Source organism: Temnothorax curvispinosus, unplaced genomic scaffold, assembly GCF_003070985.1.
Source record: "Temnothorax curvispinosus isolate PA1 unplaced genomic scaffold, ASM307098v1 QBEX01014249.1, whole genome shotgun sequence".
NCBI classification, from domain to species: domain Eukaryota; kingdom Metazoa; phylum Arthropoda; class Insecta; order Hymenoptera; family Formicidae; genus Temnothorax; species Temnothorax curvispinosus.
The window spans coordinates 61,795-88,901 of record NW_020224029.1 but is presented as its reverse complement, the minus strand read 5'-3'; the positions used below and the strand labels follow the sequence as shown (position 1 = coordinate 88,901).

At 39.1% G+C, this 27,107-nt stretch overlaps 7 protein-coding genes across 13 annotated transcripts; 4 read left to right on the top strand and 3 right to left on the bottom strand.

Annotated features, from left to right (window-relative positions):
* Positions 1 to 400: 400 nt before the first annotated feature.
* On the top strand, positions 401 to 2,553 carry LOC112464472 (aurora kinase B-like). The gene is made up of 7 exons (XM_025031473.1): positions 401 to 512; positions 966 to 1,107; positions 1,344 to 1,535; positions 1,625 to 1,759; positions 1,839 to 1,997; positions 2,141 to 2,372; positions 2,448 to 2,553. Exons 2-7 carry the CDS (start codon positions 998 to 1,000, stop codon positions 2,544 to 2,546), a joined length of 927 nt encoding a protein of 308 aa, XP_024887241.1. The 5' UTR covers positions 401 to 512; positions 966 to 997; the 3' UTR covers positions 2,547 to 2,553.
* A 45-nt stretch (positions 2,554 to 2,598) lies between these two features.
* LOC112464471 (putative tRNA pseudouridine synthase Pus10) lies at positions 2,599 to 5,240 on the bottom strand. The gene is made up of 7 exons (XM_025031472.1): positions 4,868 to 5,240; positions 4,537 to 4,641; positions 4,140 to 4,447; positions 3,785 to 3,987; positions 3,594 to 3,719; positions 3,311 to 3,503; positions 2,599 to 3,098 (listed from the first exon to the last, which is right to left on the bottom strand). Exons 1-7 carry the CDS (start codon positions 5,006 to 5,008, stop codon positions 2,669 to 2,671), a joined length of 1,506 nt encoding a protein of 501 aa, XP_024887240.1. The 5' UTR covers positions 5,009 to 5,240; the 3' UTR covers positions 2,599 to 2,668.
* Positions 5,241 to 5,432: 192 nt separating this feature from the next.
* LOC112464461 lies at positions 5,433 to 7,555 on the bottom strand. 3 transcript variants are annotated; one of them, XM_025031447.1, is made up of 4 exons: positions 7,472 to 7,555; positions 6,492 to 6,765; positions 6,145 to 6,414; positions 5,433 to 5,778 (listed from the first exon to the last, which is right to left on the bottom strand). In XM_025031447.1, exons 2-4 carry the CDS (start codon positions 6,704 to 6,706, stop codon positions 5,595 to 5,597), a joined length of 669 nt encoding a protein of 222 aa, XP_024887215.1. In that variant the 5' UTR covers positions 6,707 to 6,765; positions 7,472 to 7,555; the 3' UTR covers positions 5,433 to 5,594. The 3 variants fall into 3 exon arrangements, with proteins under 3 accessions (XP_024887215.1, XP_024887216.1, XP_024887217.1); XM_025031448.1 differs by lacking the exon at positions 7,472 to 7,555 and adding an exon at positions 7,008 to 7,141; XM_025031449.1 differs by lacking the exon at positions 7,472 to 7,555 and adding an exon at positions 7,012 to 7,141.
* Positions 7,556 to 7,665: 110 nt separating this feature from the next.
* Positions 7,666 to 11,534, top strand: LOC112464459 (ubiA prenyltransferase domain-containing protein 1 homolog). Of its 3 annotated transcripts, none has more exons than XM_025031445.1 (2): positions 7,666 to 7,752; positions 8,514 to 11,534. In XM_025031445.1, the coding sequence occupies exon 2, from the start codon at positions 8,529 to 8,531 to the stop codon at positions 9,555 to 9,557; it is 1,029 nt and encodes a 342-aa protein (XP_024887213.1). In that variant the 5' UTR covers positions 7,666 to 7,752; positions 8,514 to 8,528; the 3' UTR covers positions 9,558 to 11,534. The 3 variants fall into 3 exon arrangements, with proteins under 3 accessions (XP_024887213.1, XP_024887212.1, XP_024887214.1); XM_025031444.1 differs by lacking the exon at positions 7,666 to 7,752 and adding an exon at positions 7,759 to 7,985; XM_025031446.1 differs by lacking the exon at positions 7,666 to 7,752 and adding an exon at positions 8,006 to 8,288.
* A 242-nt stretch (positions 11,535 to 11,776) lies between these two features.
* Positions 11,777 to 17,468, bottom strand: LOC112464458. The gene is made up of 4 exons (XM_025031443.1): positions 17,350 to 17,468; positions 13,179 to 17,172; positions 12,813 to 13,094; positions 11,777 to 12,686 (listed from the first exon to the last, which is right to left on the bottom strand). Exons 2-4 carry the CDS (start codon positions 17,156 to 17,158, stop codon positions 12,104 to 12,106), a joined length of 4,845 nt encoding a protein of 1,614 aa, XP_024887211.1. The 5' UTR covers positions 17,159 to 17,172; positions 17,350 to 17,468; the 3' UTR covers positions 11,777 to 12,103.
* Positions 17,469 to 18,653: 1,185 nt separating this feature from the next.
* LOC112464475 lies at positions 18,654 to 20,256 on the top strand. Its single transcript, XM_025031478.1, has 4 exons — positions 18,654 to 18,876; positions 19,071 to 19,316; positions 19,417 to 19,612; positions 19,984 to 20,256. The coding sequence occupies exons 1-4, from the start codon at positions 18,836 to 18,838 to the stop codon at positions 20,056 to 20,058; spliced, it is 558 nt and encodes a 185-aa protein (XP_024887246.1). The 5' UTR covers positions 18,654 to 18,835; the 3' UTR covers positions 20,059 to 20,256.
* A 366-nt stretch (positions 20,257 to 20,622) lies between these two features.
* On the top strand, positions 20,623 to 25,898 carry LOC112464463 (dual specificity protein phosphatase CDC14C-like). Of its 3 annotated transcripts, none has more exons than XM_025031454.1 (8): positions 20,623 to 21,214; positions 21,651 to 21,916; positions 22,032 to 22,332; positions 22,666 to 23,035; positions 23,150 to 23,488; positions 23,557 to 23,685; positions 24,009 to 24,239; positions 25,039 to 25,898. In XM_025031454.1, the coding sequence occupies exons 1-8, from the start codon at positions 21,166 to 21,168 to the stop codon at positions 25,118 to 25,120; spliced, it is 1,767 nt and encodes a 588-aa protein (XP_024887222.1). In that variant the 5' UTR covers positions 20,623 to 21,165; the 3' UTR covers positions 25,121 to 25,898. The 3 variants fall into 3 exon arrangements, with proteins under 3 accessions (XP_024887222.1, XP_024887220.1, XP_024887221.1); XM_025031452.1 differs by having other exon boundaries at positions 20,628 to 21,214; positions 23,958 to 24,239; XM_025031453.1 differs by having other exon boundaries at positions 20,629 to 21,214; positions 23,958 to 24,239; positions 24,979 to 25,898.
* Positions 25,899 to 27,107: the final 1,209 nt, after the last annotated feature.

Here is a 27,107-nt window from a genome sequence, read left to right as displayed (position 1 = left end):
CACATCCGCGGAATGAAATTATGCGCGGGAAAATTATAATATTCATCCATTTTCGATGAGTTTTGGGACGCAGTTCCGGAAGCTGAAATAAACTTTTTCAGTTTTGGAATGCAATCACAGCGGAAAACTTGAAACACTTATTTTTGATGAGTTTTTGAACGCGGTTCTGACCCACACATTAATTATTATTAAATTAGCAGTCTTTTTTTCAATTTTGTTCATTTTTTCGAAAATTTCCACATGTCGCAATTGCGTTTCTGTGCGTATTTCGGGCGTGAATGAAAAAAATTGCAATTATGATTACAAATACATAGTTCGCGGCTGCTCCGCGAGGGGTCACCGTAGTTCCCCTGCCGAACCTTGTAAATTTAAATGCGAGGGAAACGCGTGTCCGGTGTCGCGTGTCGCGTCAGTTACCGGTTACCGGCTGTTTTGCGTGTTATTGGTTGGTGTTTTTCAACGCTTATTGCATCTCAAGGCTGTACATCAACGTATGTATGTTTAAATTTAATGTAAGTGAATAATAATGTTGTTAAAAACCCTCTTGTTAGATAACTCTGGACGATAGTAAATGCTGACAAATGCTTGGATTTGTTTTCTATTGCTGAACTGGCTGCACTAGTTCAGAGTTTATCGTTTTTCCTTCCAATGTGGAGTAAGGCCCGGTTTCACCAACGTGATTAAACTCACTCTTCGTCTCTTTCTAACTGTCCCCCTAGAAAGAGACGAAGAGTGAGTTTAATCGACCGATTAGATTAAATCACGTTGGTGTAACCGGGCCTAAAAGAGATAAACTCCGATCTAGTGCAGTCAATTCAGCAAGAGAAAACATCCGTTGTGAAAGGACTCCAATAATCTTTTTTATTGCAACAATGGATCTGTTTTTTTATTGTTGATTTAATAGAAATATGATTTAATAGAAATAAATTGGCAGTTTATTTATGTATTGTATCATATTTTTTCAGTAACATAGATATCGTACAATATATTGCCCATAATGGACTTTATACTTAAATTCTTACCATCGACCATGCATGCTGAATATAAAGAAGCTATTAAAAGCACGACGAGTAAGATGCTGGAGCATGTTAACAACAGGAGCAGGAGGTATACATAGTTGCATTTAATATTATACGAGATTATATAAAGTTATTAATAAATAGTCAACATAGGGTAGGATTTTCAAGTATTAAATATCTTTATATTAAATGTGTATACTGTCAATAAGTTGTGTTATTTTAAATTTATTTATTGAATTATCTAGAATGAGACATTAAAAACTTGACTCTGTCAGGGAAGTGGGCTTCCAAATGTTTATACAGTTTGTGCTATGTATTAAATAGTTATCAATGGAGCTTAGAAGATTTTGAAATCGGCTCACCATTAGGAAGAGGAAAATTTGGTCGTGTGTATCTAGCCAGGGAGAAAACTACTCAGTATATGGTTGCCTTGAAGACGTTGTACAAAGTTGAATTGGTAAAGGGACGCGTGGAGAAGCAAGTAATGCGAGAAATTGAAATACAGTCGCATTTGAGGTACGCATCCAGTATAACTCCATGTTCCCGAGAAAAACATTCAATATTTTACTCACATAAATATCCTCTTACTCACACATTATTTCTAGACATCCGCATATTCTTCAGCTGTTAACGTATTTCCATGATAACAAGAGGATCTATCTGGTATTGGAATTTGCTGCGAGAGGTGAATTGTACAAGGAATTAAAACGTCAACCAAACGAGAGATTCAGCGAGCACTTGTACGCACATTTGTAATCCTACGCCCACTGTTGTTTTATAAATGTTTAAGAATGGTTAAGAACTATTCAAACGTTTCAGGTCTGCCAAATATACTTACCAAGTGGCCGACGCTTTGGAGTATTGTCACAGGCACAATGTGATTCACAGAGACATAAAACCTGAGAATTTGTTACTTACGTATAACGGAGATATAAAGCTCGCAGACTTTGGGTGGTCCGTACACGCGCCGTCCTCGAAGTAAGCACAAAACCCATGATTCAAAATCATTTTTCATTTTTTAACAGCTAGTTATTTTATGCAACATTATTATAAATTTCAAGGAGATTATTTAACAATTTAATTTCGCTTCGAAATAATTAGATTGAAATCTATTCTTTCAGACGAGACACGTTGTGCGGAACATTGGATTATTTGCCACCAGAGATGATAATGGGCCAAGCTTATGATTTCTACGTCGACCATTGGTGCTTAGGAATTCTCTGTTACGAGTTCCTCACGGGGCAGCCGCCTTTCTTAAGCGGTTCCACGCAAGAAACGTACGCGAAGATAAAGACTATAAGTATACAGTGGCCGGAACAGATCAAACCTCCAGCCAAAGACCTTATATCCAAGGTACTTTATGCTTTACATCTCTGTATTAGAATACGCATAATCAAGATTTTTAATTTTATAAATTTATTCTCGCAGTTGATCAAGAAACAAAGTTCGGAGCGAATTTCCTTGGCTGGAGTTAAGAGACATCCCTGGATCGTAGAACACAAAAATTCACCTAAACGAAAAGCTTAAACTTAAGAAGGATTAAGAAGGATATTGTTCTTTATCGACTCAACAACGCATATTTTATGTTCGATACTTTTATTGTAGTCCCTTTTTTTATAAGTTAGATGCAATGTCGAGCTAGACTCGCGTTACGGCCACTTTAAGTTGATACCCGTGACGTCCAATGCGACAATGTCCACTTCGGCGTTAAGAAAATCGCCCAGGCTCGGCTTGGTCCTACCGAAATCTCCGTGCACGAATTCTTTCACGTATGTACCCGCTTGCGTCTTGACGTCGAGAACGAAAAACGCGTCGGTACTCTCGGTAGCGGTATGCAACTCCTTCAGCTCGTGAGGTTTCGCCCAACGCGCGCGCATTTCGCAAATGATACGCGTTCGCGGACTCAATGGCCGCCTATGCAACACTCTCACCGGTGTCCTCTGGATAATTCGGACGTTTTTCAGCTTATTCAGATGCTCCAACTGCGGTAAATCGCCACTCGCGCCTCGACAGATGCACAGCGCTCGATAAAACTTCGTTTTAACGTTCTCACCTTCCTTGAGCTTCTTTAAATCGAACCTAGGAGTATATATTCGATATAATTTTCTTATTAAATTGCATTTTTTTAATTCGAATTACTTATTCGTCCACGATTATGCTTATCATTGATTACTTAACTTTATACTACATTGTATTCTTATTCGTCAACGATTATGCTTATCATTGATTATCCAACTTTATACTACATTGTATTCTAATCTCATTACTTTAATTAAATTTAAAAAACGTACCTTGAAAGAACTTTTAAGCTCGATGTTATTTGAACCTGCTTAGTCGACTGATTTATGCTATCGGTTAGACGTGTCAAAAGCTCGCTAGTGATATTCGTCATGCGAGGATTCAATAACTCAACAGCGAATGGTCGGCCATTGTATATGTTTCTGACGTCGACGTCTTCTCTTCCTGACGATAAAAATTTTATCGCTACGCGAACATAAACGTTTCATAGCTTTGTTGTAAAAAAAATATATATATATGCTATAATAACATGAACAAAACACAGTCAAAACGTACATTCTGCCTTCACAATTTCTGCGATGGGATTGCCGAGTAGATCTTGCACCGAGGTTTCCACCTTCTTCTCGCCGTTTATGAACCACGGTGTCTGACTAAGCTTCCTGGAGAGTTTATTGTAACGTCCTGAAATTCTGAAATTTTATAAGAAATCTCGTGGTGCGTTATTTTGATATCATTTAAGACGTTACCTCCTATGAAGACACTGCTGTGAGAACATAAGATATCGTCAACACAAACGAACGTTTTTGGTGCGATTTCCGAGATCGTAAAGTGTCGCACGAGTTGCTCATCCGTCATCTCAGTCAGCAAAGTATCAACGTTCTTCCTACTAAATTTGTTGTCATTCCATTTTCTCTTTTTCTGGCTATCGCTGCCTCCCTTAGGTTTCATTCTGCAAGTGGAAACGGAAGAAGTTCTCGAGATGCGTTTATAGAAAGTAATCTTCTTTTATCTACAAAATATCTCCTATGTCGGTAATAACATAGTTGCTAGTATTACAGTTTTGTTTTAAATTACAAGAACTCTTAAAAAAAAAATGCTTACAACTTTTTAAATATTACTTCGTCATCGGTGTAGGTCAGGAAGATCTCGATGAGAAAGGGCGACGGTGTCGACAGATCGGCACGTTTTCCCATAGCCTGTTCGAGTTGGGGAATCATAAACGATTTCCAAATATCTTTGACACTCTGTAACCTTGTTCGAAGATTGCTCAAGACAGATTCGTGAATGTCTATCTCCTTGGACATGTAAGCGTACAGTACGTGTTCTCTGAGCTTCACCGATACGGGAACGGTCAACGCGCAAGTGAAAGTCGTACAATCATAATCTTTCTCCTTTACTTTCTCCGCTATCTGCATACAATTGAAGGTATCAGCAAAACGTCAGAAATATCAGGCTAAATAGACCGTATATAGAGCTATACATATTGTTAACAGTTTACTTTTGAAACAATGTTTTCTTGTGCCTTATCTTGAAGAACTCCTAAGCATGCGATGCAAGGTGCTTCTTCCACAGAAGTATCATCTCTTATATCAGCATAACTCGGCTGCAATAAATATTAAAATATGATTCAGTACTTGTCAGATCAAGTTTATCTTGGCAATAAAGCTACTCTTTTACAGTGTTTTTTTAAATCTAAATTAATATACAAATTTATTGCAATACAGTTTTTGCTTCAGATTTATTTAAATATTATGACAATGCCGGTGTTATAAATTTGAACGAATTATTTATTGAGATTGACATGCGACGTTTTTTTAAAACAATCTTACCTGTGCCGCGAATTCGAAAGGTTTGCAATAACATTCCGACGTACGGTATCCAACGAAACGAAAGCAACATCTCAAACAGCAGCCTTGGGATTTTAAAAAGTGGATGATCGTTTTCTCTTCCTCTGTCGTAACAGCGTTCATCTTGAATCAAAATTTAATAAATTCTTCAATATCGTGATTTACGATCAGTACTTAAAAATCGAAAGATCATTTTGTGGCACCGCATAACCTCAAAGGGCAACTTGTGTTTGCTAGGCTCGCTTGCATAACCTCAAAGAACCGGTCGTCCGAATTACATAACCTCAAACAGTAATTATCGCCGTGACTTCGTAATCCCAAAATTTATTCGAACAATTTAAAGGATCGTCGTCTCGTCAATAAAAGAATAATTAGGGGACGTTAATACAGTAATTCATGTAACGATTTTTAAAAGCAATAAAGAATTTTATTATTTTACCTTTCCTTGCGTTTGTTAAATGTAATATTAAATTATAGTATTTTCCATAATTGCTGAAACATTGCTGTTTAATTAAAAAAATAAGAGAAAAGTAAAATACATTCCCAATTAAGAATCAAAATAATATATTTCACAAAGATATCACAGTAGAAACTTACACTTCTCTTTTTATGTTTTACATATAAATATTTTATACAAAGATCTTTAACAGTCTTAAATCATAGACATTCATGGAAATAGAATAGCCTTGAATAACATTCAGGAAGTTCCTTAAAACCTTCTGATAAGCATTCTAGGGCTAAAACATTCTGAGTAGCATATAAGATCCATTTCTGACAGTTTACGTGCAATTCCCGAACGTAATTCTAATGGTAGGCTCCTCAAATTAGGACCCATTGAATTTGTTGCTAATAATATGTCTCCGCGCAAAGGTATGGCTATTGTGTCCTTAAACCTGAAAAATTAATCTCGTAAGAAACTCATTACTTAATACTCTCAATTGAGTATGCAAAGAGAAGATTTATAGTATAAACTTATTAAAAGAGATATATATACACATATATAAGCTTAAAGAGAAAAAAGAAATTATATACACAGATGACACTAGTAAGGTTCCTATTACCTATGTAATGAAATAAGTAAATAAGTAAAGTATGTAGGTGTGTATGTACATAATGCAATAACAGGACAAATATATAGCAAAAAAAAAAATCCCAAGATAACTGGGTAATAACTTGTGACATTTCACAACTCGGAGTACAGAGATTCAAAAATAATAAGAATGCTTCGCACAATAAATAAAATCATATATCATTCGTACCTGCGTGATATCTCCTTGAGATTCATGTACCGAAGACACAAATTTTTCGTAAACGGATTCACGTGCTTCAACGTCTGTACAACCATGCTGTAAACCCTTCTCTTTTCTACATTTGATACTATATTGAGTATCAGTTTATCGCCGAAAGGTATCACGACTAATTTCGATCTAATGCAATCTACGTTACGCAACGTGAAACGTATCTCGTATACGCCTGTTTCTTGCGACTTCCAATTTGTGGGTATATAAACTAATCTTGTATTTCTCTCCCTGTAAATAACACATGCAAATTAATCAGTAAATTAAAAACAATATTTATATTATATTCTACAAGTTGTATACAGTACCATTTCGGTGTTTTGGAAGCGGACAGAATGCCAAATCCGCATTCCGCCAACAGAACGAGCAGCAGGGCAACAAGGTAATCGTGGTGTTTGGCACTCTCGCCCAATTGTTCCAACACCGCGCTCAACGATAACGCTATTGCGGTAAACGTACTGTCCTCCGCCAATATCGGCTCAGATATGTCGACCATCCTGTTCGAGGAACGCAATTTCTCCATCTCTCATAAAACGATGAATTGACTAAATCTGAAGGTGAGGAGCTTTCTCATCGATTTGGCTGAAATTTTACAGTATTGCGTATTTTGGTGCGTAAAACACGAATGTAACAGTTAAAATCGTCGCTGTCGAGTAGGACAAATGTTATAATATAAATTGCTAAAAAAAAAAATAACAGTTTTGGGGTTAGGAAATCTGCCGTATCGACAGCGTACACGAAAGCACGCGCAGTGGCGTAAAAGTGCGCGAAATTTGAAATGTGTATCATTTGAAAATGATTCTAAACAAAATTTATAAGTATACTTGCGGGCTTCGCCCGCCACCCCGCTGAATTGTCATCTTTTTAATAAGCAACATTGATTAATGTCACGATAGGTTGAGTCAGGTTAGGTTATATCTCCAGCGGAGTGGGGAGTTTTGTCCCCCACCCCGCCCGGCCACATATATGTTTACAAATTTTTTTAATTTTTCACGGGTAGGAATATAACAATATACAAACATAAATATATGAAAAACAACGTATCTGAATTAAAAGCCAGCACAAAGTTATATATATATTTTAACAAACGTAAATTAAAAGCTTGAAATTGTATTCTATTCCTATACTCCGTTTTAATATCCTTCTACACCGTCGGTCTGACAGCTTTTCTAACCCCAAAAACCATCATTTTATTTGTCGTATGAATCGTACTAATTTTTCAAACATGATGATTGGCTAGGTAGAGAATTTCTGGATATATACTCAATACGCTGCTATATATACTCACCTTTAAATCGGTATTCATTGGTCTGTTTTTAGCGTTCCTGGCACACGCAGAACGCGTTTTCTCACATCTGTGATTCCAATTAAGAGAAGCCTAGAATCGTTAGGTATATTCTTTCATTTTAATCCACATTTTTCAGACTTTCAATTCCTCTTCGCCTTTTCTTCCGTCTCGCCGTGTGAAAAACGCTGTTCCATCTCGAGAGTGCAGAGTTGCAGAGACCGCGACAATGGTGTAGCTAAAGACGAACAGAAGGGTGAACAGACTCGCCGTGTTCCCAACAGGTATATGCATTTACGGGCACATTAAAAAGGAGAGAGGAAAGAGGAGGATCCTGTCCGGGGAGCATCGCGCACTCGCGTCCCAATGCCGTCCGTGCGAGCACCGACGTGGCGGCGAACGATTATATGATGCTCCAGCACGCGCGCGAAGAACGAAACGTTATACGAGTTGCGACGGACAGCGTCTTGGTCCTAACCTAACTTCGCCCGTGTCTGTGTCTCCGAAGGAATCTCAGGTGGGTTTTTTTCTGGCCGCTTCTCGGCGCGCGTCTCGGGAACGCACGTCGAAGGTGACAGCCCTCTGTTTTTAGAGGGTACACCGCCGTCTGTCGTCCCGCGAAATCTCCGCAACACACCCTTCGGTTCCCTCGTCCTCGCATTTCTCTCTCTCTCTTGACACTTGATCGCCCGACTTGAGGAAGTTACACGTGGAAATGTACGAGCGGCGCGATGCGTACGCGTTGTGGCACTAGGGTACCGTTAAGTGTGATGACACTGGATACTTGAGTATCGTGACGTCGAACGATTAGTATCGAGCGGTAATCACCTTTCTCTTTTTATTTCGTACTAACGCGCTGAGGGCGAATTTTAAAAAGTTACACTCGCAAAGGATGTATTGTCAAAATGTTATGATATATTGTTAAGATGCTTGGACGACATGTCTGGACTTATGAGAAGTTTGTTATTTTGATTCGGTTTTTGACAGTTTTTCGACGACCCATCGACTCCAGCCCCAAGTAGCCAATGCTATTTTCTTTTTTCAGTACCGTATACGAAACATGATGTCCAACGGCGTTCAGAATCTGACTGAGCAGATAGAAGACAGCTCGATGGGGAATAATGTACATCACTCGTCCTCCCCTTCATCCTCGGCGGCACCGGCGGCACCGGCGTCAACGTCGGCCTCGGATTCTACTTTAATGAATTGGTCGTCGTACATCCTGGCAGTCCGACCGTGGTCGCTGAGCGCGTCGCTGATGCCAACGTTTCTCGGATCGATGCTCGCGTATCGATCAGACGTCGGGAGTTTCAGTACGATATCGCTGCTCCTAACTGTATGCATAGTACTTTGCGTACACGGCGCTGGTAATGTAGTGAACACCTACTTTGACTACGTGAAGGGCGTCGATAGCAGAAAAAGCGACGACAGAATACTGGTAGATGAGTTACTGTCCAAAGACAGTTTAGTTAGATTAGGGGAATCCCTGTACGCGCTAGGCTGCTTGGGATTTGTCCTCCTGGCGATCATCTCTCCCGCGAAGATGGAGCATCTGGCTCTTGTGTACTTCGGAGGTTTGTCCTCCTCCTTTCTCTACACAGGAGGTATAGGATTTAAATATATCGCTCTGGGCGATGTACTTATCTTAGTCATATTCGGTCCAATCTCAGTTTTATTTGCGTTTATGGCGCAAACCGGTTACATTGAATTAGGAACAATTTATTACGCGATACCGCTCGCCTTAAATACCGAGGCTATTTTGCACAGCAATAACACGAGGGACATGGAGAGCGACAAGAAGGCCGGGATCGTAACGCTAGCTATCTTGATAGGTCGTACCGCGTCTCACGTTTTATATGCTTTTTTACTGTTTACACCGTACGTAATTCTTATAGTATTGGCGGTCAGATATTCCTTCTGGTTTTTTCTGCCAGTGATCACTCTACCGACCGCCTTTGAAATAGAGAAGGAATTCCGCAATCCGGATAGAATTCAAAATGTGCCTAAACAGACAGCCAGATTAAATATGTTTCTAGGTATTTTGTATGTTGGCGCTTGTTGGCTCGTCGGTTCGCTTCCTTATCTGTAAATTATTCGCATCATCCTGGATTACTCTTCCCGTTCATTAACCCGGTGATACCTTTCTCAATGAGATCTTATCCAGATTTGCAATTAAAGGTACACCTTTTTAGACAAGCGGAGAAAATTATTTCTTTTATTTATTTTTATTTATTAACTACGTTCAATATAACTCTGCGTCATATTGTAACGTAACATAATGGAGATGTGATTGTTTTTATTGGCTGCATTCAGCAGAGAAATCTGTTTTGCAACATCTTTGTTAAGATTCGTGAATTCATACATGGTGTATACTCTTAGCTTCAGCCAAAATTAAAAGCATACACCGATCAGATTCACAAATTTTACAGCAGTTGCGAAGCAGTTTTCTCTGTTGAACGCAGCCATTATCTGCAAGGGTAATCCAAGATTGATGAAGTTAGACTTTATCGATACATGTATCAGCAGCTTGTTGTTTACTGACAAATTTGATAATTGTATCAAAATCCTTGTGCCCTCAAAATTCATCACTCTCAAATTATATTTAGCACAAGTAAAAGAGAAGCTATAACTCGTTTGTCAAAGATATTCATGTCACATTCGCCTCAAGTACAAACTTTATTCATATCATTTTCGAAGTGTTTGTCACAAAATTAGGTTCCCGTGACTTGATCTTGAATTATTATTTCATAAAGCGCACTGTGTGTGTATTATTACTTTTTATAATAAGATAAAATATCATTCTCGCGGATGTCAAGACTTGAAGAAACGAAGATATATAATAATAGCCCTTCGTTTGTTCTTTCTCATTTTCACTTAAAAGTCAACCAAATTTATGTTATAATTTATTTAAAACTATCTTTTATATGAATTTCTCAAAATTAAACTTCTTGAAACAGACTTTTGTGTATTTATTTTAAGATATATTTCAAGAAACACGTTGCGAAATATTTGCGAATATCCATAGTCTGCGTATTCGATTATAGGAATGAGGTATACGCGCATGAATTTCGTTATGCAAATGTTCGCATGCTATTTATGGGCCAATTCCTTTTTAGTGATACAAGTCGACACAAACATCATCCTATCCTTCTTGGCATTCAATGAATAACAAAGACAAAACGACTATTGTGTCACTAAAAGGAATTGGCCTTGTGTTGTAACTTACGCGTATAATAGTTTTAACAGAGTGATATCTCATGAGCATCACAATGTCGTATGTTACATTCTCACATGTTATGTTCAACTTAATCGTTTTATTTTTACTCGACAAATTAAACTTTCCTTCTCCACTAATGATTCAGATATGCATCGATAACGTACATAATCTTTAGACATGTCAGATGTCAATAGAACAGATATTGTAATATCACTGTTTGTTTAAGTGCTATAAGAAGCTACGGTTGTAATATTTATTTCCTAAATAGAGACTCGAATTAGGAATAAATCAAAAGCATAGCGGAAATACGTAGTATTTTAAAATACATTTTCACCAAGTGAAAATGCATAGTTTGCTTTTACCTGGATCTACCCGATAATCGACTAACAATGAAATATAAGAGGCTGGAACTGTAAATGTGTTCTGTGAGTAGCGCAAAAATGAACAATTTTAGTAATACAGGAATTATCGTAACATTAATTTAAAACAGGTTTTCAGATTTTATATGATTATACATGTATAAAATTGTTATACAAAATTTTTTTACGAGAAAGCAAAATATTATGTCAATTTGTATTATATTCTGTATATAATGTCACGAAACCTTGTATTATAGCATCATTTGATCTCAGTTCATCGATAATGAATTTATTAACATCTTTCGTTATAAAATATCCTATATTAAATATCTCTCTTTGAAGGCGCATACATTTTCAACGTATATAATAAAATTATCATATCGAGAGGAATCGGAAAAGGAATGTGCAATACGATTCAAAGAAAGATATACGAATAGAGGAGAAGCAGAAAAAAATTTGTGTGACTAATTCAATAAATAATTTTAATATATAATCAATAAATATTTTCATGACACTGATTCTTCCAGAATATTCATTATTTTCTTCTGAAGAAGTTTCTTTTTCTTGTCTTCTCTGTGAGAATTTAAACTGTGTTGTGAATGTACAATATCAAGTGACAATACCTTTAAGATCGTGGAAAAAAGCGATGGTTTTGTTAAAAATATATATTTTCCAAATCATACAATCTATGAATTACATATTGTATATATATATATACACACGAGACAATTAAGTTACGAAAAATAAATTAATGACTAGTTCTATTTTTTTTTATGGTCTTATAACATACAATTTAATAACATTTAAGATCGTAGCAGCGATTTAATAGTATTCCTTTCAATTATTTACAAATATATTTCAAATGTTATACACACTGAGATATATTTGACGGGAAAACAATTGTTTCAAAGTAAATCGTCGCATGTCAATATATAAATACAATGCATGTTGTATATAACGTATTGTATATAAACGTGAAAATATAAAATAATACAAAATATAATATAAGATAATACAAAAGATACTATTAAAATCATCATACGGTTAAAGGGGAAAAACTTATACGCCTTCCACCGTCAAGTCCATCTCGTCGAGCAAAGCATTCTTCAGTCTGTCTTCCAACAACGCGTTCTCCAATTGTTGCGCCTGCAAGCGGTTTTCTACTTCCATGGACACCGAGTGCACCTCCATGACGCGAGCCTTGGTGCTCTCGCAAAACTCCGCTAGTAAACCGAACTCCTCGTCCAACGCGCTATCATCCAAATCGTTTTCCGATTTATCGAACTTCCTTCGTTTCCTCGTCGGCTCGTTTAACGTGACGTTATCATCCGAGTTTAATTCGTGTACCATAAATTCTGTCAGTACGTTGGACTTGAACCACCACGGTAAAGTCCGGAAATGCTTGATGTGATTTCTGTTATAAATGACCATTTGATCCTCGTCCAGAAGACGCACCTTCTCCTTGACCACGTGTAGCAGTATGTGTACGAAGCTGGTTATTTGCAAACTGCCCGAGGTGAGGAACAGGTTGCTCAATATATCGCAAAATACGATATTACAGTTCGAGTCGGACAGCACCTCCCTGCAATAATTCATAATGTGCCGTCGTAGATCCTGTATGTCCGTTATTGGCCATGGTGCACTAAAAATGAGAAAATAAGCGACGTTGAATAACAAAGCGCTGAAAAACGTACAGCTACGGCTGTGTGTATTGTTACATACAGATATATTGATATAATTAACAATTACATCGACTTCCATCACTTACTTCCATGGTGGTAGCACAAAACCATTCATCGCGGTCTCTAATTTTGCCCTGTATTCGTCTCGTTTCCACGACTCGGTGAAATATTCGTAACTGCATGGCACGATGTCGGTGCTCTTAAGGAATTTCTTTAACTCAGGCGCGAAATTCGTGTATAACATGGATTCTGGATCTAAGATTATGTCTATCAAGTGATTTACAGCCTCATTGTGCAAATCGATTACAAAGTTGGGGTCCGTTAACGCATTTGACAATTGTTTATTGAACATAGAATCACCCAGTATCCTGTAAATTATAATATTAGAATATATAATCGTTGGAATATATAATCAGGTAAGAATATACAAGTAGAGAGGGGAAGAATCTTACCTCAACCACAACTCTTCGGACAAACAAATGTCGTATACATTACACAGGTAATCCATTTCCAGTGGATTCGGTGGTGATTTGTTCATCGTCAACCATAAAACTGCGCTTTGCGTCAAATTCAAGATAATTTTCGCGGACAGATTCTCCTCATACATGATCGTGTATTCAGACACGTAGCCAGATTCCAGGAGGGATTCCAAGTCCGAGACGATACTGTCGTTCTGATTTTCCAGGTCCCCGTTACCCAGGACGATAAAGGCGAGGGGCATTGGCATCAGTTTATGCCGCGACAATATTGTCCTCGTTAAACGTTTCGCGACAGACCTGTAGTTCTCCGAGGCGTCGGCGATGAACAGAAGCGCATCAGTGCCGACCAAGTGGTGCTCGCTGATCAGACCCTCGAAGTGCCTTACGCAAACGTGCAGAGTCTCATAGGGATTTGGCCGGTAAAGCTTCACCATGGGATTCATCGTAAAATCGTTGGGATACAAGTATTCGTTCATCACCTTCTTGTGATACCACAAGACCGGTTTGTTAGCCAAGTCCGGCCAGGAGATGACGAGTTTCCAGTACACGTTGGGCAGGGGATCGGTATCCAACGATCGTGCGTTCTCCTTGATGCCGGCGTACGCGATGACCTCGATCGGCGCGAGAGTCTCCGCCGTGCTGGGCGCGACGTCCTCCGGTTCGCTTCGCCGTTTGCGCATATTCCGTATCACGACCTCCTGGCCCTTGGTGTACAGCATCCGCGCGGTTTCCTCCACGGAGTGCTTCTGCAGCCAAACCGGCGTGTCTTCCAACGCCGCTCTCTGCCGCTTCTTCCTCGACACGTACCGCCTCCAGAGGTTTATGTATTTAACGATCACTTGGTTCTTAATTCGCAGCAACATCGCCTGTAACTTCCGTTCCCGCTCGATCTCCGCGGTCAACGTTGCGTCGCACATCTCGTGAGTCACTTCGCCGATCATGTCCGAGAGGATTCTCCTGCTCAGCGTGTCGTACATCTCCAGCCTGTCGATCTCCTGTCTCGCGATGGCCGAGCAGAGCTCGTGCGTGACCTCCGCGTGCAAGCTGTTGTAAATCTCTTCCGACTGCTCCTCGACCTGTTGCATTCTCCTCTCGTGCTCCAGCTTCTCCAGCTTAGCTCTCTCGGCCTCCGACATCGCTTCCTCCTGAGTATTTTGTTCCTTCTTATGGAAGACACCTCGCGCCTTCGTTGTCTTATCCGTGAACGATTGTTGGGCGAGAAAATGTTTGTTAACGAATATCATGGAGGAAGAAGGCGCGACGTTCCTCGTAAACATATTTCCCAGCTCCGCGCCGGAGAAGATGCTCTTGTTTATGGCCATCGCGAATGGTGGGACCGGTTCTGCATTACGTGACGTTTCCGGTTTGGAGAACACGGAAGAATTTCCGGCAAATTGATGATCACCGAGAGTATTGCCGCTACCAAACATCACTGATTGTTGTTTCTCATCAGTTGCAGCAGCGTCTCCGCGTTGCGCGCTGGTCGCACCTCGGTTGTCGGACTGTTTCTCGGAAGTTACTTTTGCCGATGCGCCAGCTTGAGCCTTCGATTCCTTCGGCTTGTGCTCGACGAGTGTATCTGTTTTAGAGATGCCCGAGGTGATCGAGTTGGGAACCGACGCCCGTTTAAATGCGTCCGCCTCGTCGTTTGCCGGCTGCTTTCGAATCTGCGCAGAACGAAGGTCCCTGACGGCTCTCTGATCCCGGATCGATGTCAGCTTCGGTACCCTCCTCGTCTCCTTCTCCACGAATTCGTACGGATCGTGCCGTCCCGCTGAAGAGGCATCGGAATTTTGATCGGCGGCGTTGAAGGACTGTGGCATCAGATAGCCGTGCGCGTCGAAACTGTTGTGCGGCTTGTGATTCTTATAAGTCTTCTCTGGCATTCTTTTACCGGCGATGCATTGTCCGATGCTAAAATTTAAGACGACTCTCTTGGACTCTATTAAATTGCAAGCCCTACCCTGCTGGATACTAGATGGCATGCTGAAGCTCTGACGATTCAAGAGAATATGCATTTCGTCATTCGACAGGTTCAATCCCGCTTGCACGCAGAAATATACAGCTTCGTTTTCGTCCTCGAAACCAAGGATGTCTATAAACTCGTACAACGGGAAAGTAGTCGAGGTACTCCTGCAGTATGCCTTTATCATTATCGAAAGAGCTCGCAGTCTGACTTGGTTGAAGTACCTTAAGAGGATGCAGGCGTTCAAGTAAGTCGTCTCTCGAACGAGCTTGAAAAATTTGTAATAGTTATTCGACTCCAAAGAGAAATATACCTTGATCGCAAACTGGACCTCCGGCGAGTTTTGCACGGTCTTCGGCAACTGCTGTAAGTCGTACAGAAAGTTACCGTTGTTCAAATTCAGCAGTACAACGTACGCCCTGAATTCGGGCTCGTTTTCGCAAGTGATACCTTTCACCCTCAAGTCGTGATACATGTATTTCAAAGTCTGCAGACACTTGGTCAAGTTCTCCGAGTTGATCTTCTTGTCGAACACGGACGCGTCCTCCGCGCAGAGCCTCTCCGAGCATACTATGTGAAATCTGGCGCACTGCTCGATCAGCTCGACGCTCTCCTCGCAACATAGCTCCTGGTGCGTAATGTCCTTCCTGATTCCTCTAGTCCTGTCCCAGAGGAAATGATACCATTCGGCTAGGTTCGTTCCTTCCTGCTCGCAGAGATCCACTAACTCGTGAAGCAGGTAGCTCATGGTCATCTTCAAGGATCTCACCGGCCTCAGTTCATGGGGCATCGGCTCCTCCTGATCCGCGGAGGATCTCGAATATTGCTTCACGGCAGTCGCGTGATTTATCCTGTACTCGTTCCCCTCCAGCTGCTCGTACGGCGCGACCTGCCTCTGCGACTCGCGCATCAGACGTTCCTTCTCCGGGCACATATCGGGGCAAGTGCCGTTGGTCATCTTGGCCATCGCGAGCGAGGCTGGCTTGACTCGCTTCAGTCTCATGAGACGGTCTCTTGCCTCCAACACCTTGTACTTTTCTTCAGCCGTGAGAGCAGCTTGATGTATTATGTTCTGCAGCTCTTCCATGGTTGTGTTGGGCAAGACTTTAGATATCTGATTCTCGGTATCGTGCTTTTCGACTTTCGCAGCGGCTTTTTCCAACTTCGCCGCAGCTTTCTCATGCGGCAGTGCTGCTTTCCCTCCCGACGGTTTGGTCTTTAACGGAAGCAACGCGCCCACGTCGGGTAGCTCGCTCCCTTTGGCAGGATGCAAATTATACTCCACGGTCGCCATGGCTTCTAATTCTGATTTAATCTCGTCGTCGGACGCTTTAAGTAGATTCGCCACTATGTTTCGCTGCAAATCCTTCTTCTTGGTCGTCGTCTTTGCCGCTGACTCCAGCTTTGTCCATTCTACGTGAAACTTCTCACCCTTGTGCTCGCCACTGCCGTAATACGCTGAGCTTGCCTCTACCTTCGTCGTGTAAACCACCGTGATTACGTGCTTCTTCGGACGAATAGTTATCTTCACGATATTTCCATATCTCGTAAAGTATTCCTTCGCTGCCGTTTTAGTCAGAAGGGCTTTGGGCACGTCGGAGCACGTTATCGAGTTGTTCACGTTGACTTTGGTAACGCGCGACCTGGAATTCTTCTTCAGCTGTTCAAACGCCCCCGTGTCCTTGAGAGCATTAGCGAACACGTTGACTGTGGGCTTGTACGTGTTCCTAGCGATTCTAGGTTTATATTGTTTGTCGGGTTTACTGGCCCATAGACCGGCGCGACTCTGATCGTGTCGGGACACTATCGTGGGCGCGGCGAAAGTAAATACATTCTTCTTATTGAAATGAGTGTCGAAGACATGATCTGATCCTACGCCGAAACTAACAATCCTTGGAAGATCCGACACGGCACTCGGCTTGGAGAACACGAAAGAGTTCGAAGCTGTGCCCGGTCTCGAAACATCGACGTCCATTTCGTCATCCATCTCGCCCGGAATTTCTGCGAATAATCACATAAATATCAATGTCAATATATGAATGAAGGGAATACCGTGTATCGAAATAAAAGTAAATACGATTTAACATTTGCGGGTGTTATACTCTCGAACGGAATCTCGTCAAAATATTGTTAAATGCGTCTCAGACGGGATTAATTAAAGATCGTGAATCTACTAACCTGTGTCCGGATTAACAATCCCAAACAACCCTTTCGAGTAAAATAATTATTAACACCAGGCGGAAGATAACCTACGTTTCCGCGCGCATTCAAAACACTAACCTGTCTTTACATGAAAGTCACGAAACGACTGACGTTTTGAGTTGTGACGTTACCTGTGACGTCACATCGACGAGCTCGCGGCCAAAAAGTCCTCTTTTCAATGGCCGCATTCAGGAAACACAACTGTTGAGTGAGCGGTCAGCGATTCTTTAATATGATTGGTTCTTACCTTTGGTTCTTCTCCGGATCTAAGTGTAAGAACCAATCATAATAAGCGGTCACTCAACAGTCGTGTTGCCTGAACGCGGCCAATGGTCGCGTTCAGCAGACCAAACCGCTCAGTAGCAGTCGAACGTGATTGGCTGTTACTTTTAGAACCAACCAATCAACGCAGAGTGTTGATAAGACGACACTCAACAGTTGTGTCTGCTGAACGCGGCCAATGAATTTTGAAACGCGTTCGATCAAGCGTGCGCCGTGCGATAAAGAAATCCGCGAGATTTAATTTGAATTTGCGACATGGTCGTAGTTCTTGTATCTCTGATAAAATTAGTTTCAAATTTCATTAACTGTTTATGATTAGTTAGATTAGTTTCTGAATTATAGGCATTTGAAAGTCTTTTTTACAAGACCGTTTGTATCCTGAGGGCTTTTTTAGCTGAATTTCTTGCACGGTTCACCTTTTCTCTTTTTCTTTTCACGTTGAAGAGAAAAACTGGTGTAGCATTTTCAAAAATACGCAGTCGTCTTTTCCTTTGACCAATCAGAAATTTGTCCAAAATACAATAAAGCAACATGTGGCTCCTCGCATAATGTGACAGGACAGTTTGTGTCAGTTTGTGTTAGCCGTTGCACGTGTTTCTTAGCTGGTCGTAACAGGTTCGAAAAAATATCTCTCGCGATCGTAAAATATTATAAAACAAATAAACATATGCCAAACATATCAAATTTATTAGATTTTTATTAGATATTACATATTGTTTAATTGTATTTTGTTCACGAAGAAGCCGTGCCATCATTATGAGCTGCTGTATTAAAAATTGTACTAGTCGGTATTATACAGTGTCGAGAAACATTAAGTTTTATGGGTTTCCAAAAGAAACAACTGTTCGTCAGCGATGGCTTAATGCCTGCCAAATTAAAAAAAGTAATAGAAATATTAAATACGGTAAGTTAAAATTTAAAAAATGATGGTAAGTTAGTGTTTTAACTTCCAACTCAACTCAATGTCATTGTTACTTACATGTGTTTACATACGTCACAATCATGATTTAATATATTTATAGAAAAAATATGCAGTATCCATTTTGAAGAAAACTGTTTCGAGCTTGTGAAGACAAAACCACAATCAAAAAATCAATCAGTCAAAGAAATTATAAGATTAAAAAAGGGATCTATTCCAACAAAATTGTTAAATCTAGAAAATATACAAAGAAGACCCCGAATGTCGCAGAGCAAGAAAGATAACAAAAAAATTAAAGTACCGTAAGTATTTTCTAGATTGTTATGTATATAGCTGTATATATTATACTGTGTCTGAATTTAAGTGTCAGGTCACTCGTGTAAAGGTAAATTAGGTCAAATTGAACGAAACTTCTCTATTATTTTGCAAAGAACCATGTAAAATATATATACAAATGTACAAATGAAACTAATACTTATTTACAATATTCTTTCAGAGAAAAGTCATCTATTGTACCTAATACATGCACAGAATTTGTACAGTATGCACAACAAAAACAGCGTTTATCGCAAGAAGAAACTGTAACAGGAATGGAAACAGATGTTGCACAAAATATGGAAGAAGCTGGAAAGAATATGGAAAGTGATATTTTACAAGATACGGAAAAGAAAGTTACAAAAAATATAGATAAAGTAGCTACACAAAATATGGAAGAGCAAAGTGAAGCGATAAAACAACAGGGGTATGTAGCTAAATGTTTCTTTAAAATTATTATTCAATAGATTCCAATCACGATCATATTTAAGTTGTTAGTATACATTGTTATGAAAAGTATTTTACAGAAAGCAAGGGATTAACGATAATACAAATTATGTTGATGTCAAAATGTTATCAAAGCAATTAAGAAAGTCAAAAGAACTGAACCAAAAACTTTTCAAAAAAAATAAAAATCTTCAAAAATGGATTTTACAGTTGCAAGCAAAAATTAAACACATGACGAAAAATAAACATAAAGAAGCGGAAACAATAGCCATCGACGTAAGATATTTACACCTAACCAGATTACAATATGTTAATGTCGCGGACAAAAAATCGTGTAAAATGGTCATTTGAAGATATTATGTCAGCCATTTCGTTACGATCAATAAGTTTAGAAACTTATAGGTATTTAAGAAATGTAAAAAAAAAATGCCATTACCGTGTGCAACAACACTGCAGAACTGGGTTAACAAGGAAAAACCATTTATAAGTCAAGCAATAAAGAAAATATGTGTAAAATGTTCTGGAAGAATATGTTCCTTTATTTAAAATTGTTTTAATATAATATATGTCACTCCTATACTATTTTTTGTATTGTAAATTAGTTTCTACAACTTAGAACTGTATTAGTCCAATCTTATATATTTCAGATTATACGAAGGCTCTCATCTGAAGACATAATTGCAATTAAGGGCTGTTTCATCACTACAACATCAACATCTTGAAACTTAAAGACGATTTTAAATATGACGGAACTAATGCTGCACTTAAGGTCATGGCTACATTCTGGACAAAAATTTGACTAGCTGTTTTATTCGGTGTTCTTCGGCCGCCAAAGAAAATTAACATTACTTATGCATAATTGTGTGTTGCAATTATAAGCTAGACAATATACTGCTCGTATAGAGATCAGCATAAATAACAGCATAAATTTCTATATTAATAACATGCATTTTTTGTGTGTCACTAAATGTTACTGTGTACAGTTAATAAATATATCAAAATTCAAATATAATTATTATAATCTAAATTTAATTTAAAACTATTTTTTATTTTTGTAGGAATGCAAAAATACAGTTTAAAGTGATCAATCAATATCATTTAATTAATTATAATAATTTACATTGATTCTATCTTGAAATTGACACAATAAATCTGAAATAAAATACGAAGGCGAATCGTCCCCTCGCCGCAGAGCCGCCGTCGGCGGCGGCGACGGCGGCGGCGGCGGCGGAGAAAGCCGAGTAGTGAAGAGAAGCAGACGAGACTCGCGATACCAATCATCGGCCATCGCCGAATCCGGTTCCGCTCCCCCTCGAGTTTGAATTCCGTAACGGTCTCGCGGCGAAGTACGTACGTGAGTACAAGTACACGAGCACGAGACGACAGTCGAGGACCGTCCCACCCTGTTTCTCCGGTGACGGAGGCAACCGCGCTTTGACGTACGACCGTGGGTAGTCACAGGACGCCGGAACGGGACGGGAGTCGGGAGTGTCGGGACTGACGGGAGTCCCGCCGCGCCGAGCGGCCAAACCGGACGACGATGACGACGAGAAACGACGACGGCGGCGATGCACGCCTGACGTAATCATACGCGGCTCGGCTCGGATTTTTGCGCGCGTAGGCAGGCCGCCGTCGCGCCGATTAGCATCCGCCGCGGGCGGACTTCGCCTAGTTACCCGCCCACACTCCGACGTCGCCCCGCGTGTTTACTGCGCGCCCGCGCTATATCGCCGCTAATTGAACGCTCCTATTTGCATTAACGTCGCGCTGATGACAGATCCACCTGATCGGCATCTGCTACTGCGCCGTACACCCGCAACTGGAGCACGATGGAGGACGCGAACGAGGTTTTGGTGTGCGCGGCCGAATTCATAAAAGGTAATCCCGTTTCTGGAGCGGAATCTATTTTCGATGACCGCGGGGAAACACGTCGTCCCCCCCGCCCCCTCCCCGCCAACCCGGTTGTAACGTTTCGTGAGGGATGTCTTGTAACATTTTCGTCTCGTTACAATCGGGACATCTGCGAGGTGTCCGACGGAAAAAACGCTCTTTCAATTGAAATAAATGACGTGCGAATTTCTAATACTTTCAAGTTTCAAGATGTTGAGGTACCTTGGATGTTTCCCTTGAAAACAATATTCACTACTGTCAACGTGGTCTTGTAATCAGAATTGTAATATCTACATCTGAAAGCTTTAAAATCATTTTTTAATGCGGTATAAAATTTGCCGAAAAAAAGGGAAAGTTTAAAGTTTTGTATGAAAGAGAAAGATTTTCTACAGAATGTGAGGAATAAATTTGTTTCTTCTTCCAGATCGATTGTACTTTGTGACATTCAGAACAGCAATGAAACCAAAAAGTACTCCAAACACCCACTACTTCAGTATTGACAACGAGCTGGTATATGAGAATTTTTACTCCGACTTCGGCCCTTTAAATCTGGCCGTGCTGTACAGATACTGCCAAAAGGTTAACAAGAAGTTAAAGGGCATCGCGCTCAGCAAAAAGAAACTCGTGCATTATACGACGCTGGACGCGGAGAAAAGAGTCAATGCTGCATTTCTTATGGGAAGTTACGCGGTAATGGAGCTTTTTCTTTCTCTTACAATTTTGTCAGTCATTTTATAAGTTATATATATAAATTTTATGAAGAAAGTTATTTGTTAACTCATAAAAATCCACTTTATATTTTCAGATATTATATTGCAAGCGTACAGCGCAAGAAGCTTACGAGTGTTTGACCAAAAGTCCAAATAGTCCCTCGTTCATCATGTTTCGCGATGCCTCCGTTGGACCACCCTGCTATCAAATATCGTTGAGGGACTGTCTAAGTGCTATATACAAGTGCCATCGACTTGGTTTCTTTAATTTCGAAGATTTCTGTGTTAAAGAGTACGAACACTTTGAAAGAGTTGAGAATGGGGATTTAAATTGGATAGTTCCTGGGAAGTTCATTGCTTTCTGTGGTCCACACGCGAGATCTAAAATGGAAGATGGTGCGTATCTTCCACCTTAATTGTATTCGTGACGCGTAAAGGGTTGTGTGCATGAAAAAGAATGCAATAGTGACAGAGAATCGGATGAGCAAGCAAATCCATGGAATGAGTGTTTACAAGCGCAAAAGCAAAGAAATACGTGCGAGTATGAGCGAAATTTGAAGATAAACGTGTGGCAATAGATGAGAGAAGAGTAAAAGGACACTTATTTAAGGAACATACATAGTAAAAATCTATCTGGGCATTTAATTTTTTATCTTTATCGCTTAAATCGTCTTATCGTTGTATAATTATATTGGATAATGCATCAAGTGTCATGTACTTTTTTCACAGGTTACCCACTTCACGGACCAGAATGGTATTTTACGTATTTCCGCCGTAATAACGTAACAACAATTATACGGCTTAATAAGAAGGTCTACGATGCGTCGAGCTTCACCGATGCCGGTTTTATTCATAAAGATTTATTTTTTATGGACGGCTCGACGCCGACGGATGCGATAATGCATCAGTTTCTCAAAATAGCGGAAAACGCGAGTGGCGCGGTCGCCGTGCATTGTAAAGCAGGCCTCGGGAGAACGGGTTCTCTCATAGGTTGCTACATTATGAAGCATTACCATTTGACGGCTCACGAAACGATCGCCTGGATAAGGATATGTAGGCCAGGTTCTGTAATTGGGCATCAGCAACAATGGCTGGAGAGGTAGGTACATATACGTGTATCGGTTTTTTATGTTCTGATTACGATGTATCTAATCGCTTGAAAATGTTACATTGTTCATAAAAAGAAATACTGACAAATCTCTGTGTCTTTTAGAAAGGAGGCATATCTCCGATCGCTGCTGAAAGAACCGTTGCAACCTGAAAATGGAAATCCGGTACACGAATACGGGATATATTCGATAGCTGGTAGACCTAGAGCAGCTTCTTTCCAAGGGGACGTAAAGACTTTGATGGAGGATAACGTATCGGGGATAATGCATCGCGTGGATGAAATAAAATTAGACGATCCTGGACCAGTGGCTGGGGCTAGCGCCACGAGGTACAGCACGCTGACTCAGGGTGATAAATTGTGCAGAATCAAGGCCAGAAGAAGAGGGATATCGACAACTCAAACTTCTCTTAATGCAAGCACAGGGACATCTACCGTTGCGCAGTAAGTGTACATTCATTGTAGCTTCTTGCCTTTTTGAGATTGGGATTAATATGCGTATCATGTTATAGCCCGTATTTGGGATCCCTGTTACAAACCAGAAGTCAAAAAGGAGCTATTACTACTCTAGTGGGAAATAAAGAAAGAGATCCCACCAAAAGGCTATTATCACGATCCACCGCAACGACAGTCGTGAAAAGGTTAAACAATTATTTATTTACCTACTTGTCTACCTATACGTTACTTTGTTTATTATTTTTCTTCGAAGTATTTTTCCATATCCTGTCTTTCTTCTTCCTCTCTCTTCCATGATACTATCCAATTATATTCTTATTTCCTTCTAAGCTGCGCATATACACCTATTAACACATGCTTTTAATATATAAGATCAATATAAAACAAGTTATATATTGTTATATTGCATGTGTATCCAAAAGAAATAGGGTCTCTTTATCTTAACTGGATATTGTAGAAACAGTTGGTTGGTCAACAGTAGCTGTGATCCATCTTCCTGCCGTATTAGGTCTAAACCGGCAACACAGAGCCATAACATCAACAACAATACAACTACCACCAATCCCGTTACATCTTTAACCGTATCAAAACCAGTGAGAAGGGCGAAACGTACCTCCTGCATGGCTCCACAGGCCCACGCTACAAACTCGTCTGCCAATCATTCAGTACCGCAACCGCAACAACGCATGAATATGATCCTCAGGTCGGCAGACCGAGTTACTCGCTATTCGCTCAGGCAGTAAGTCAATAACTGTCTCTGTTTCTCGAATTTGGACCTCAATTTACGATTGTGCAGTTCTTTCGTCCTTGCTTGTTTGATGTATAAGTAAAAAAAAACTTTGCAATATTCTCTCTCCTCTGCCCCGCTGATTGCTTCTGATTTTTTAGCTTTGCTTCGTTATCATCGTGCAATATTTTCCATACACGACTTGTCCACTTATATTTTCATCTTTTATATTTCTCATCACTTATCGCCATAAGTATTAGAGATAAAATTTATGAGGCTTTATAGATTTACATCTGTTAACAGTCACATTTACGAGTATCTTCAAAATACTTTATAACATTTCTCTATATAAATTTACAAGGTTCTGTAATCATCTCTTGTATATAAGTTTTAAACTGTTTTACTCTTTTATTAATTTTCAAAGAGGGAAGTTATTTAAAACACCAAATTGTGTATTACAATTGTAGAATTGTTCTGTGTCATTGATTTCGATTAATTGATCCATATCGCATGTGGCATGACTCTTTTTTAAGTTTTGTTTCTATTTTGGTTAGCATGTATTACATACTACAAATCTTATATAGGCCTGGGCAAATATCAGTTCAGAGACGTGTCACATATAAGTTGAAGTTTATATTATATACATATATAGTCCAGGCCTCGTAATGATGTTGCATTTAGTGCTTATGCGATAAAAAGTAGCACCAGAGGTGGCTAACGAACCGACCCCATTTATTTCTGTGACTTGCAGTGCGCGCACAACAAAAAGTTATAAAAGTGCATTTATCAGATGACTAACCGATATTCCCAGTGGCGTTGGGGAGGACTGTCAGGTAACTGGAGCATCTCACCAGCGCCGAAGATCTCATCGCTTAAACCCCATCATTCAGTAAAAAGCACCTCACTCTGATCTTCAATCCTTCAACTCGAGCAAGTTTTGCCCAGGCTTTTATATCAAATCAACGAAGATCAAACTATATCTCGACAAAATCATCAACACTGCATTATTGATTAATATGGTTTTGTCATATCTGCATCATGGGATATGAATTTGTTGCAGTGATATTTAATATATAGCTTACACGGCTTTTAATTGTTCTTCCATATATCAAAGTATTGCGATGCGTTGAATGTCTGCAAAAAAAAAAAGAAAAAAAGGGAAATCAGATTTCTGTTAATATCATCTTTCCACTGTAACTTTCTGCTGGTCAGAATAAGCACACTTGTAGATATATATTTTCAAAAATCACTTCAACTATACATATAATTTCTGTTTTCAATAATTTTTTCAATCATTGTTGCCAAAATGTTAATTTAATGCTCACGTGTTCTTTTTGGAACTTAGTTGAGTATATATTTTACGATAACGCAGTTTAAAAGTACACTCCTTTGTTTTATTTAACTTTATGAAAATGTTAAAAACTATAGAAACATTTAATGATTATTTTTATCATTTTAATGAAATAAGATGTATTATTTCCCTCTTCCGTTATAACTATAATTAATGTACAGTTCTTGTTACTGTTAAAAATCTAAAAGGATCAACTTTATTGCACGATCAAGGAAGGAGTGTAATGATAAATTTCTCGCCTATGGCCTCAAAATTAACATTTATTACACCTTTCGTTGTATTAAAATATAGAAGTTTTTATATACTAGATATTATATATACAGATTTTTATTGTTATGAAAAAATTATTGCGGACCGAAATTGGATAGTTAACAAGAAATAAAATTTGTTTACCATTATCGTGACATAGATAATGTAGTATGTTAGAAAAGCATTGTGCTGTAACTCGGTCGGTTTAAAGCAAATGTTAAAGAGCTCGAAACACTGTAATTATGGCACTTGTTGAAATTTTACTTTTGTTGCTTTGAATTTGGACAAACGCATTAGATCAAGTGTTGCAGTACCAATGTATATATTATATGTGCAGTTTATATACGATTGATGCAACTTATTTTGCCAGCGCGATGTTATTTAGTATATTTCCCGCTAAGTATATTCATTAAATTATAGATCTGTTGAAAAACCTGGTAATTTATATATACATACATCTTTTATTTTTAGTCGAAACCAATTAAATGTAGATTTTATAAATACGCTATGCGACTTCGTATTATGTTTTTCTCTTTTTTGTATACATTGATAACGGTAATTTTAGCAACATTTTATTAAAGACAGAATTTTAATATGTAAGAAATATATTATTTATCTTCAGGTCTTTTTGTAAACATATCGTGAATACAATTTAATTCCGTAATTTAAATAGACATTTTCACGCAATTGCTTCAGCGAAAAACATATCAAAAATGTGATGAAACTATAATAATACAAATTATAATTATTATATATACTGAGAATTTTTGTGCACTGAAAAGAAAAGAAAATTTTAATACCATTTTACATCAAAGAAATCAAATAATATCCTCGATGACGTTTCATCATATGATTCAAATTGGCCTGAAGATAAGATGACGTGATATTGGATGTCCTGATGTAGAGCACCCTGTAAATTGTATATAACAGTATAAGTTGATTATGAAATATTTGGAATACCTTTAAGTACAAGATTAAAATTAAGCTGTTACTCTTACGAGTACCTAAGCTTTTCTGTATATATTAAGTTACTTTAACAGTCTCGAGAATTGCACTCTGCGATCATGTAACAAAACGTGTAAACGTTTGAGAAAGCTCCACTTTTGCAGCGCAGTATTTTCATTTATAGTAGAAAGAACAAAAGTTTTTACATACAGTGAAACGATTTATAATAAAACTATATTTATAATTGCTGAATAATTTTATTTTAATGAAAATCACATCAAGGTGTCCACGACAAGATATAAAGAATTACATGAAAAAATGAAACTTAAACAACG